At 42.1% G+C, this 14,001-nt stretch overlaps 1 protein-coding gene across 2 annotated transcripts in view; it reads left to right on the forward strand.

The window, feature by feature from the left end:
• Nucleotides 1-14,001, forward strand: part of ppp2r3b (protein phosphatase 2, regulatory subunit B'', beta) — a 149,170-nt gene that overhangs the window by 124,388 nt on the left and 10,781 nt on the right. For both annotated transcript variants that reach the window (XM_028799997.2, XM_028799998.2), the window contains 4 exons: nucleotides 1,768-1,842; nucleotides 2,078-2,164; nucleotides 9,151-9,307; nucleotides 13,033-13,081. In XM_028799997.2, coding sequence (XP_028655830.1) covers nucleotides 1,768-1,842; nucleotides 2,078-2,164; nucleotides 9,151-9,307; nucleotides 13,033-13,081 — 368 coding nt within the window. The remainder of the gene's footprint in view (nucleotides 1-1,767; nucleotides 1,843-2,077; nucleotides 2,165-9,150; nucleotides 9,308-13,032; nucleotides 13,082-14,001) is intronic.

The raw sequence follows: 14,001 nt of genomic DNA on the forward strand, positions 1-14,001 counted from the left end.
AGAGATTCTGTGGCAGAACCTGAAACGAGAAGTTCTCACTCACAGCCTACCAGTGTGTCTGAATTAAAGCAGTTCTACAAAGAAAAGTGAACAAGTAAAGTGGGCTGAAATTCCTCAACAATGTGAAAGATTGATATCAAATTATAGGAAGTGGTTAGTTGCAAGTATTGCTACTAAAGGTGCTGCAACCAAGTGTTGAAACACTAAGGGGAATTTACATTTTTGCTGATAGGGGTGTTGGATAACTGCTCTTTGAATCAAGAAAGTAATAATTTTAAAAACTGCAATGCGTGGTCATATTTAATTTTGTCTTAATGTGTGAGTCCATTTATTGTGTAAAGTATGCAAAAACAAAGAATATTACTGTTAGTAACACATGGGGGATTTATTCTGTCGCTTTGGTTTTCACACCTAGCTATACAACCTGTCCAGAAAAGCAGCATGTGGCTTAGATGATGTATGTACAAGAAATTGAGAATGTGAGCAAGGGACAAGGAACAAACATTTTAGCCTTTTGTGTACTGTGCAGAAAATGAATGAAATGCTATACTCGGAACAAGAGCCTGCCTGAAATCTTCATGCTTAAACTAACAAAACATAGGTTTATTCCAAATAGTTAATATATTAGTGATATTAAACTGCATAGTTTCAACATAATGAAATGATATGAGGAAAAAAGCAAAATTATTTATCTTTGACCCCATTAGCAGGCCATCTAAATATCAGGCCTACCATACAGAGTAGTGGAATTTATTTGGAGTTGTTAATTCTGATGTCAAAAATCCAGTAAAGCCAGTGATACTACTGCTGTAACATGATAACAAGAGCTTTGGTGACTTGATTATCAGCTTTGCATTATATCAAAGTGGGAATGAAATTAATGCAAAAAACTGAAAGCAGCCACTTGTATGGATTTTTATTTTTCTTCAGAACCCACTTAATCAGTGTGAGGTTGCAGGCCAGCTGAAGCCTGTCACAGCAATCATTGGCCGCAAGACACTGGGGGAGCATGCAATCTGCAACATGCAATTTTCTTCTAAAAGTGTAACAGAGTTTCTTGCCATGGAATACAATGTTTTGTTTTCTCAAACATAATGCAGCTTGTTACAGCAAAAAAGTACATTTTTAACTCATAATTAAAAAAATAGTTCAAAACTGTTGGGAATATTCTAGGTGTATTTTGTCAAAAACTGAGCTGTTCTGACAGAACAACTACTTCTTAGAAGACTGACCTATTCTCCCAAACTTTCTCTTTGTACAGTATAATTCTGACTATGAAGCCCAAAATCATTTGAAATGGCCTTGTGACCATTTCCAGATTGATAAACATCAGTTGTTTTCCTGTGGTGATTAGTAATTATTTTTGATTGTAGCATGAAGTGCATCTTAAACCCATGTGCTGACAGCTTCTCTCCAATAGCAAGTACCAAAGTGTGTGGATTTTTATGACAGGGCTGAACTAAATTTGTCCTGATTGTCTAAGAAAATGATCCAAAAGCTGACCTTAATTCAGTCCCTTCAAATGGACTGACCTCATAAACACAGACTAACATTTTCATTATTGTATTAAAAATGTAATCATCTTGCTGAAAAAAATGAAAAAAAATACCAAACTTGAATATAATTTGTCATCCAGTATAGTCTATAAAATAATATTATCAAATTAACTGTAAAAATGCAGTAATGTATAAAGTCAAAGGCAGTGTATCATTGAATGGTTTTATGTCTTTATAAATGATTTTCTTCTCTTTATTTGCCTGTTTTCAGGATGTGGTAAATACACATAGTGGTCTCACATTTCTAAGAGAGGCTTCAGATTTTCATTCTCGATACATTACCACAGTAAGTACTAATAATAAATATGTAGTTTCTTTGACTTTTTATACAAATGTTTAACGTCTAAAGAAATTGGCATAGGAAATGTATTTTGCATACTGCTTGGTAGTTGTAGTTGTCCGTATGTGAATAGAAGTATGACCTAACTCAAGAAATAATTCAGAAAAGTAGATGCAGATGACATCTCTGTACTTGCTTTGTTCAATGACTTTATCTATTTAATTTTGTATTTTTTATATAGGTTATTCAGAGGATATTTTATAATGTAAATCGATCATGGAGTGGAAGAATTACAATTTCAGAACTCAGAAAAAGTACTTTCTTACAGGTTTGTGTAATTTACATTTCTTAGATTTTATAGAAGTATGCATTTGCATCTTACCATAAATAATAGTTGTGGCAAAAGTACAAAAAAGTCTCTACCTCCCCATTCAAATCCTGCAATGGACTACATATCTGCAGAAAAGAAAAGTATAATTTAATAAGTACTACATCACTTTTCATTTATACTTTTAGAAGTAAGTATGGGGCTTTGCCCCCTGCTTGCATCACTCGCCACATCCCTGGGGCGCACTACGTGCCAGCCACTTTGTCTCTGCCGCTTGCATTGTGAAGAAGTTTGCTGAACACACACTAAGGAGATGCGGTCGCTCTTCTGAAACCCCCTCTAAAATGGTGATACAATGGGAAACAAATACATTTTTTTTTTAATCTCCTCTGTGCTTGATCAGCTGCTGCTGCCGTGCTGCTTGATCTGCATGTCACGCAGCGCTTCGATCATTTTAAAGCCTGTACAGCAGCTGTCCTTTTTGTCTCACTGCCTTGTCTCGCGGGACGTTAAAGTGTCTGAGAAAATCATGTCTTGTCTCCTTCCAAGGTTTCCAAGATTTTTTTTTTATAATAGAGAGATACTGGACAAAAATCTGTAATTATCCACTATCCTGTTTTAGTATAGGCATGTTTATTCCATTTCATGGCACAGTAAGCTAACATCAGGGTGAAAACCTTAAATATACAGTAGATATTTACAGGTGTTTTTTTACTTTGTGTTAAAAAGAAACAGGTAATTTATGGCTGCAAAGGAACTGTTTTGTAAATTACCAGAAATAATAATGTATAATAGGGCTGCACAGTTGTCCATAATTAATATCATATTGATTATGATTACAATTAGTTACTGTTCTTAATCTTAATCAATTCTTAATCACAAGAAGCGTTGATTAATGCATTCCTTTTACTGCTCCAGCATTGTCAAAGGTAAGGCTTAAAACTGATGTCAACAATGACCATCTTTTTGATTTGTTGGAGCTGTATGCATATTATAGCAGCATATAAAAAGGATGCAATGACAACAACATCCATCCATCCATCCATCCATTGTCTCCTGCTTATCCGAGGTCGGGTCACAGGGGCAGCAGCTTGAGCAGAGATGCCCAGACTTCCCTCTCCCCGGCCACTTCTTCTAGCTCTTCCGGGAGAATCCCCAGGCGTTCCCAGGACAGTCGAGAGACATAGTCCCTCCAGCGTGTCCTGGGTCTTCCCCGGGGCCTCCTCCCGGTTAGACGTGCCCGGAACACCTCACCAGGGAGGCGTCCAGGAGGCATCCTGATCAGATGCCCGAGCCACCTCATCTGACTCCTCTCGATGCGGAGGAGCAGCGGCTCTACTCTGAGCCCCTCCCGGATGACTGAGCTTCTCACCCTATCTTTAAGGGAAAGCCCAGACACCCTGCAGAGGAAACTCATTTCAGCTGCTTGTATTCGCGATCTCGTTGTTTCGGTCACTACCCATAGCTCATGACCATAGGTGAGGTTAGGAACATAGATTGACTGGTAAATTGAGAGCTTCGCCTTGCGGCTCAGCTCCTTTTTCACCACGACAGACCGATGCAACGCCCGCATTACTGCGGATGCCGCACCGATCCGCCTGTCGATCTCACGCTCCATTCTTCCCTCACTCGTGAACAAGACCCCGAGATACTTGAGCTCCTCCACTTGGGGCAGGATCTCGCTACCAACCCTGAGAGGGCACTCCACCCTTTTCCGGCTGAGGACCATGGTCTCAGATTTGGAGGTGCTGATTCTCATCCCAGCCGCTTCACACTTGGCTGCGAACCGATCCAGAGAGAGCTGAAGATCACGGCCTGATGAAGCAAACAGGACAACATCATCTGCAAAAAGCAGTGACCCAATCCTGAGCCCACCAAACTGGACCCCCTCAACGCCCTGGCTGCGCCTAGAAATTCTGTCCATAAAAGTTATGAACAGAATCGGTGACAAAGGGCAGCCCTGGCGGAGTCCAACTCTCACTGGAAACGGGTTCGACTTACTGCCGGCAATGCGGACCAGGCTCTGGCAACGATCGTACAGGGACCGAACAGCCCTTATCAAGGGGGCTGGTACCCCATACTCTCGGAGTACCCCCCACAGGATTCCCCGAGGGACACGGTCGAATGCCTTTTCCAAGTCCACAAAACACATGTAGACTGGTTGGGCAAACTCCCATGCACCCTCCAGGACCCTGCTAAGGGTATAGAGCTGGATGACAACAACATGTTAAAAAAAAAAAAAAAAAACGGTTACCTTCTAAATGCTCCATGACTTCAATGTATTCTAAAATTGTAACATTTAATGCTTTTACATGTCTATGCAACATAACTCTTAAGTTGTGTTTATATTAACTTCTTAATCTTGCATTTGACATTTTATTTGGTGGTTTTGCTTTTAACTAGCTGTGTTACCTGGTTAGGCTGAGTTGATGGTCGATAATATTATCCATCACCGATTGGCAGGGCACATCTTCAATACAAATAAACATTTGCAGAAATTTCTGGTCACACTACAGCAGTCACTTTTTTCTTTTTAATTTATTCTAGCATGCTTCACAACACAAGAAAGCTGTCAGACACTCGCATTTGCAGCAGTGGATATATGAGATTTATGATTTTAGTTTGTTTAACAGGTGTGCACTGTATCTGAGAGAAGGCAAGACTGATCAGTGTGTTGAGAGCAAAGTTTCAATAAGAAGAACACCAGTATTTGCCACTGTGGTGTTTGCAGATGCCAAGTGCCCAGGGTTTCTCACTCTTTTAGGCAGCTTGCTGTCTTTAAAGTGATCACTCACTGTGGATGCACAAGTTGGAATTCTTTGGTCTGGTCTGCCCGTTTTAAGGATCCCCTGAAACCGCACATTTGTGGGATGGAATGTGATATATTGTAGCGGTCTGGTGTTGCTCAGATTCACACCGTCGATAGGACAGTGATTTATTTATTTTTTCCGTGGGGATTCCAGGAATGCACCCAACCTTGGCCCAACCCGCACATACTCACAGACATTCATGATTCAAACAAATCATTAAATAATATATTAAGTGGAAAATCAAATATAAACAACACAAATCAGACAACCCTCCCCTTCTGCGATACAAATATTACACACAACAATCAGCCCCAAACAATAAACACTCACAACAATGTCCTTAACACAGTTTCCAAAGCAGTAGAAATGGATAAAATGATATGGAGTAAAGATGATGATGACAATCTTGGGAATAGCTTCTATAAGAAATGAATTAAACAATCCTACTGGTAGTCCTGAGTGGCCAGGGGTGAGAATTCTGTGAGCGCTCTCTCCGAAGACACACGACAACTTATCCACCACTATTCACACGACAGGCAGGCACAAAACAGTACATTCATCCTTACAAGAAACAATCCAGGGTATAAGTGATTTTACCAGGGGTACACAGAAACACAGATATCCCCTCTGGATACATACAGATGAAGAAAATGATAAAAATGCATAATGTTTGTGATGTAAAAAGACTTTTTCAGTTGCTTATGGTGGAGTTAGTGATGTACATAGCTAGACCTGTTAAACTTAAACAAAGCTGTTGGTCCCTGCTTGTGCTGGATTCAAGAACACCACATTTTCTTCCTTTTTACTTCAAGCAAAGCACCACCAAATCTCATAGCCACTGCTTCTGGCACTTGCACTCAAGTTTTAAGTGCTCTTGCTAAGTATGTATTTCTTTCTCCTACTATTTGACACCTTACTTTCCACACCAAACATGATGCAGTCCCTTTTTTTTTCCTGTCCAGGACACCACCCCATCTTTACTGGTCTGTCCATGCTATTAGCCAGTTGTGCTGTTCATGTGGCCCTCCATCCATCCTCTTCCGCTTATCCGAGGTCGGGTCGCAGGGGCAGCAGCTTGAGCAGAGATGCCCAGACTTCCCAGCTCTTCTAGCTCTTCTGGGAGAATCCCGAGGCATTCCCAGGCCAGCTAGGAGGCATAGTCCCTCCAGCGTGTCCTGGGTCTTCCCCGGGAACACCTCACCAGGGAGGCGTCCAGGAGGCATCCTGATCAGATGCCCGAGCCACCTCATCTGACTCCTCTCAATGCGGAGGAGCAGCGGCTCTACTCCGAGCCCCTCCCGGATGACTGAGCTTCTCACCCTATCTTTAAGGGAGAGCCCAGACACCCTGCGGATGAAACTCATTTCAGCCACTTGTATTCGCGATCTTGTTCTTTCGGTCACTACCCATAGCTCATGACCATAGGTGAGGGTAGGAACATAGATCGACTGGTAAATTGAGAGCTTTGCCTTACGGCTCAGCTCCTTTTTTACCATGACAGACTGTTGCAGAGCCCGCATCACTGTGGATGCCGCACCGATCCGCCTGTCGATCTCACGCTCCATTCTTCCCTCACTCGTGAACAAGACCCCGAGATACTTGAACTCCTCCACTTGAGGAAGGATCTCGCTCCCAACCCTGAGAGGGCACTCCACCCTATTCCAGCTGAGGACCATGGTCTTGGATTTGGAGGTGCTGATTCCCATCCCAGCTGCTTCACACTCAGCTGCGAACTGATCCAGAAGGGCTGAAGATCACGGCCTGATGAAGCAAACAGGACAACACCATCTGCAAAAAGCAGTGACCCAATCCTGAGTCCACCAAACCAGACCTCCTCAACACCCTGGCTGCGCCTAGAAATTCTGTCCATAAACGTTATGAACAGAATCGGTGACAAAGGGCAGCCCTGGCGGAGTCCAACTCTCACTGGAAATGGGTTTGACTTACTGCCGGCAATGCAGACCAAGCTCTGACACCGGTTGTACTGGGACCGAACAGCCCTTATCAGGGGATTTGGTACCCCATACTCCTGGAGCACCCCCCACAGGATTTCCCGAGGGACACGGTCGAACGCCTTTTCCAAGTCCACAAAACACATGTAGACTGATTGGGCGAACTCCCATGCACCCTCCAGGACTCTGCTAAGGGTGTAGAGCTGGTTCACTGTTCCGCAACCAGGACGAAAACCACACTGTTCCTCCTGAATCTGAGGTGCGACTATCCGACGGACCCTCCTCTCCAGAATCCCCGAATAGACTTTTCCAGGGAGGCTGAGGAGTGTGATCCCTCTGTAGTTGGAACACACCCTCCGGTCCGGGACCACCACCCCGGTCTGCCAAACCAGAGGCACTCTCCCTGATGTCCATGCGATGTTGCAGAGACGTGTCAACCAAGACAGCCCTACAACATCCAGAGCCTTGAGGAACTCCGGGCGTATCTCATCCACCCCCGAGGCCCTGCCACCAAGGAGTTTTTTGACCACCTCGGTGACCTCAGTCCCAGAGATGGGGGAGCCCACCTCCGAGTCCCCAAGCTCTGTTTCCTCATTGGAAGGCATGTTAGTGGAATTGTGGAGGTCTTTGAAGTACTTCCCCCACCAACCCACAATGTCCTGAGTCGAGGTCAGCAGCGCAACATCCCCACCATATACAGTGTTGACACTGCACTGCTTCCCCCTCCTGAGACGCCGGACGGTGGACCAGAATCTCCTCGAAACCATCCGAAAGTCGTTCTCCATGGCCTCCCCAAACTCCTCTCATGCCCGTGTTTTTGCCTCAGCAACCACCGAAGCTGCATTCCGCTTGGCCTGCTGGTACCTATTAGCTGCCTCCAAAGTCCCACAGGACAAATCATACCCTTCCAGGTCTCACTGTAATTGCCCACGTGAGCATTGAAGTCTCCCAGCAGTACGAGGGAGTCCCCAGAAGATATGCCCTCTAGCACCCCCACCAGGGACTCCAAAAAGGGTGGGTACTCCGAACTGCTGTTTGGTGCATACACACAAACAACAGTTGGGACCCGTCCCCCCCACCCGAAGGCGGAGGGAGGCTACCCTCTCGTCCACCGAGATAAACCCCAATGTACAGGCTCCAAGTCGGGGGGCAATAAGTATGCCCACACCCGCTCGGAGCCTCCCACCGGGGGCAATTCCAGAGTGGTAGAGAGTCCAGCCCCTCTCAAGGAGATTGATTCCAGAGTCCAAGCTGTGCGTCGAGGGGAGCCCGACTATATCTAGCCAGAACCTCTCAACCTCGCACACTAGCTCAGGGTCCTTCCCCTTCAGAGAGGTGACATTCCACATTCCAAGAGCCAGCTTCTGTAGCCGAGGATCGGACCACCAAGGTCCCCTGCCTTCGGCCCCCCACCCAACTTGCACTGCACCCGACCTCCTTGGCCCCTCCCATAGGTGGTGAGCCCATGGGAGGGGGACCCACGTTGCCTCTTCGGGCTGAGCCCCATGGGTGCAAGCCCGGCCACCAGGCGCTTGCCATCAAGCCCCACCTCCAGGCCTGGCTCCAGAGGGGGGCCCCGGTGACCCACGTCCGGGCGAGGGAAAACGCCGTCCAAATTTTTTATTCAACATAGAAGGTCTGTTGAACCGCACTTTGTCTCATCCCTCACCTAGGACCAGTTTGCCTTTCACGTGGCCCTTCATTTCCATAAACCCACCCAGTCAATGAATGTTGGCATAGCTACAGGTTTTCCCCATAACACTGCTATATTCGATCACTGGGTGATTATTCATAAATACTTGTTTCTAAAGAAATATTAACAAAATGTCTGTGTTACACTAAAGATTTGTTTTGTAATTAAGTTATCATGAGTAATTTATAGTATTTACTGCATCGCAAAAATATGGACTCTAACTTTTTTAGTTATTAATCAATACTATACCTTATGTTTACTGAAAAAAAACTACTTTAAACAATACATTTTTACATCTTTCAACTGATCCTGAATTTCATATTTTTAGTTTTTGCTAAGTAAAGTGCTAAAGCAGGTTTCTACTATACTGTATGTATACAGAGTACAGTATATTGAGGTGGTAACACAAAATAGCTATTTCATTGTAATGCTATAAATTGAAATATCACATTTATAAGATTAAGAATGATAATTAGCAATTATAAATGTTGGACCCTTACTATGTAATAAAAAATTAATTATCTTCTACAGGCTGTAGCATTACTTGAAGAGGAAGATGATATAAATCAACTGACTGAATATTTTTCCTATGAGCATTTTTATGTTATATATTGCAAATTTTGGGAACTTGATACTGACCATGACCTATACATTGATCAGAAGGATTTAGCCAGACACAATGACCATGGTAAGCCATTTATGTTTCATTAAGCGCTCTTAAGGGTTTTATTAGTTGAGATAAAGGACAAAAGACGTCTTTTAATATAGTATATTTTTATATGCATAGGGTATAGTGTTGTCTATTCTCTGCCTATACAAACATTCATTTAAAAACAGGGTAGCAAGTAATAACATCCTTAGAGTTTTGGCTGAGTTTTTCATCTGGATGCCTTTCCTGACACTGACCATCTCTGTTTGTCCAAGCTTGGGACTGTTACCAAGTTGGACTTGTTTGCCCCCCTGGTGGCTAGATTGTATGTGTAGTATGCTCTGTAATATACAGACTCGTCATTCAATGCTGGCCCCACTGCCACCATGACAATTTTCAGTTATTAACCTCTTTAGCGTTACCCCCAAAAAAATTAGTCAAAATTTGTATTACTTGTAACAGAAACATGTAAATATCAATACTTCCAACATAAATACATCCGGAAACATATATGTCTGGTGTCCGCTACCGTACCTGTGCAGATTTAGTACATGTCCTTTGTGTGACTTGCTTTAAAACAGTTACCAACACACAGCCCAATGTTACAATCGGGATAGTAGAATTGTGTTTCTTTACACACTTTGTCTGATCTACATGATCAACACACCCCTTGTGATGTTGTAGTCTACCATATTGCAAGGCTAAGTGACTGTCACATTTCTGCTGCAAGGAATGACAGTTGCTGCATTGTGAACAGTGCCTAAGGGGCTAATGTATTTCTAGTCTATTAGATTGTAGTTATTTTGTCTCTTTGCCATTCACCTACTTGCACAATGGTGAACCTTCAGGAAACCAAATTCAAATGTGTTATCATTGGAGTTATTTTGTATAGTGTCATATGCATCAGTTTCACTACCTATGGCAACGTCTGATGTGTGTTTTTATTCTATAATAGTAACAATAAGAGCAGCTCACTGCTCAAAACGGTCGTACTTGGAATCAAACCGGGGACCTCTTGATTATGAGTCAGCAGTTCTTCCCGCTGCACCACCTGAGCTATCGTATATCAATGTCATACCCTGACCCGATTTCTTTTTCCACGGTTATATTCTTGAATAAAAATGTTTTGTGTTATATGTACATTTTGCAAAAGTGTTTATTTGACATTTGGACTTCAGTCTTCACACATTTTACACTTCATGTCTATATTTTGTCAATTATTACTGAAAACTATTTCTTTTTTTAGTTATGTGTTCAACAATTCCTGCTTCGCATTTCATCCTACATTTACACAGCTCGTTGTAGACACGGAACACACATGAAATGTATGTATTCCAAATGATGATATATTATTTATCCTATACAACTTCAGGCAGCTCACACGCAGATAAGGAGCCTTGGCTTCAGCTGGGAGGACTTTTTTCCGTTAATGGGAGGTTGGTAGGGGGACAGCAGGCTGCTTCTGGTGATCGACACATTTACAAAACAGCAGTCGCTGATGGAGAGGTGCAAAGGGATTTAAGGTGGGCCAGGATTCTAGTGTTAAGTGTCACCCTGAGTCTGACTTGGGCTTAACTTTAATTACACAGAATTCCGAGCTCACACTCAGGGTTGTGAGATACGTATATCTGTGTAGCCTTCGTATCCTGAATCTTTCCAAGAGCATTTGCTGCAGTTAATCACTTTAGTTTGTTGTTCATATAATGCACATTTTAACACACTTGTTAAATAATGTCTTAATGTCATATTGTCTACCAAATTGAGTTGAATGCAGTGGCTGTTAGGACAATTTTCTGTGATCTTTGTAGTTAAAAATAAATAAATAAATAAATAAAATAGATAAATCACCCTGCTTTGAAGACATTTTATTTATCTGACCTGTCTGAGGCCCTCTGACCTGTCTGATGCCCACAAGCTGTAATATTCCTCTTTCAACCTTAGCAGATGACGTCTCTCTTTTTACAGTGCAAAGAATACAAAAAGTATAAAATTTACCAACAGAGTTAAAAGCTAAACCTGTCAACATTTTTTTTTCACCTAGCAGTTGATAGCAGAAGCAATGTTATTAAAATTAATATTTTATCTTAATTGTTGTACCTTTTCCTTTGTCTTCCTATTTACTGTATATTAACAGGTCTTTACTTAAAAAAATCTGGGCCTAGCAATAACTCGTATATAGAACTGAAAGGTGCAATAAATAAAAAGCAATTTCTTCAGAGATGAGAAGCAAAGTGGCGTGTGGCCTAATTTTAATTTTCATAATTAGTTTGCAAACACATGTTTTTTGAGACTTTAGACTGAGTCAGCTAGCATGGCTAGTTATAAAAAAGAATCACCATTTGCAGATCAACAAATGCCAATAATTCAGTGGGTCTACATTCACTGATAGTTCGGTATACAGTAATCCCTCCTCCATCGCGGGGGTTGCGTTCCAGAGCCACCCGCGAAATAAGAAAATCCGCGAAGTAGAAACCATATGTTTATATGGTTATTTTTATATTGTCATGCTTGGGTCACAGATTTGCGCAGAAACACAGGAGGTTGTAGAGAGACAGGAACGTTATTCAAACATTGCAAACAAACATTTGTCTCTTTTTCAAAAGTTTAAACTGTGCTCCATGACAAGACAGAGATGACAGTTCAGTCTCACAATTAAAAGAATGCAAACATATCTTCCTCTTCAAAGGAGCAAATAAATCAATAGGGCTGTTTGCTTTTAAGTATGCGAAGCACCGCGGCACAAAGCTGTTGAAGGCGGCAGCTCACACCCCCTCCGTCAGGAGCAGAGAGAGAGTGAGAGTGAGAGAGAGAGAGACAGATAAAAAAAATCAATACGTGCCCTTTGAGCTTTTAAGTATGCGAAGCACCGTGCAGCATACTTAAAAGCTGCACACAGAAGGTAGCAAAGTGAAGATAATCTTTCAGCATTTTTAGACGAGCGTCCGTATCGTCTAGGTGTGCGAACAGCCCCCCTGCTCACACCCCCTACGTCAGGATCACAGATAGTCAGCGCAAGAGAGAGAGAAAGAAAAGTAAGCTGGGTAGCTTCTCAGCCATCTGCTAATAGCGTCCCTTGTATGAAATCAACTGGGCAAACCAACTGAGGAAGCATGTACCAGAAATTAAAAGACCCATTGTCCTCAAAAACCCGCGAAGCAGCGAAAAATCCGCGATATATATTTAAATATGCTTACATATAAAATCCGCGATGGAGTGAAGCCGCGAAGGGCGAAGCGCGATATAGCGAGGGATTACTGTAGTTGCAGATAATACATAAATGAAGGAAGTTCTGCTATCAGTCACACTTTATACAGCCTAATGATAATTGATGTTCCTTATTCATGGAAGGTACACAACACTGACAGTTTCAAATTTTCTCGCATGTGGTATTCCATTACTAATGCCATTGTCAACTAAAGTTTATATAGCAAATGGTGAACATGCTCAAATGCTGGTCTTTAACCACAACTTTCACTATTTCCACTCTTGAGGTCTGTCTTAAGGTGTGAAGGAGAATTTGAATATGATTGTTAGATGCAGGACTTAATACTTAACTCTAGTTGTCTTCCGAATAGCAGTTTGTATGTTTTAATGATATTTTAAAATTAACTAAAACAGTAACTATTAATGTAAGCTATTACTTTAACCCGTTAATAAAAAAGAATGATTCTTTCTTAGTTAAAGGTATTAATAAGTTTATGATCAAGCCTTCATTTATGCACTCAATTTGATATAATTTTAATCCTTTCTCTTTTCTTTTCAAGCACTGTCCAATAAAATAATTGAACGAATATTCTCTGGTGCTGTCACTAGGTAAGCAACAAATATGATTCATTATATCCTTTTGTTCTGTCACTGTAACTCATTGTGATTAGATTAAACTTTATTGTCATTGTACAGGTACAGTGAAAGTTTAGCAGTTCAGCATCTAACCAGAAAGGTACATGGTATGAATAAATATAGATATTTGAAATATTTTATATCCAGAATAGATGTATGCAAACAGGTTAAAATATACATAGAGTACAGTCAGTAGTTAATGATATTTAGAAAGGTCAGCTATTGAGTGGTAAGTGTTGAGAGTTTAGAATCAGAATCGTGGTGGTGTTACGAAAGAAACTGTTCCTGAGTCTGCTAGTCCGTGACTGAAGACTCCTGTAGCGCCTCCTTGATATGCTCTCAACAGAGCAGCGGTAAAAGTTGAACAGAATCTGAGGAGACAGGCACACTTTCTTTAGCGTCCTCAGAAAGTAAAGTTGTTGTTGTGCTTTTTTAACCAGACTGGAAGTGTTTATTGTCCAAGAAAGGTCCTTGATCATGTGGACGCCCAGGAATTTGAAGCTGGAAACGCACTTCACTTCAGCCCCATTTATTTGGATGGGAGCATATCTGAGTTTATTTACCAGATTGGAGGGGATGGTGGTATGAAATGAGGAGCTAAAATCAACAAATAACGGTGTGTGGGAACAGTGCCGAGTGAAAGAGCAAGTAGAGGGGAATGAGATCAAAAGAGCGGCATGCTTCCGTGCTGTAACACTGAAGTGGAAGATGAACATGTGAAGGACATAAACAAGTTCAATTACGATTAAAAAGTTGAAATGTCTCCCAAGGCCAGAACAGTGGGAGTTTAGATGGAATGCAATTAATATAGACTCATCAGTTTCCAGCTCTTGAACGTGCCACTCCTGAACAGTCTGTGCTCCCTCACTCTCTCACCAATGCTGAGACAGGGC

This window comes from Erpetoichthys calabaricus, chromosome 4 (assembly GCF_900747795.2).
Source record: "Erpetoichthys calabaricus chromosome 4, fErpCal1.3, whole genome shotgun sequence".
In the NCBI taxonomy this organism is placed as follows: Eukaryota; Metazoa; Chordata; class Cladistia; order Polypteriformes; family Polypteridae; genus Erpetoichthys; species Erpetoichthys calabaricus.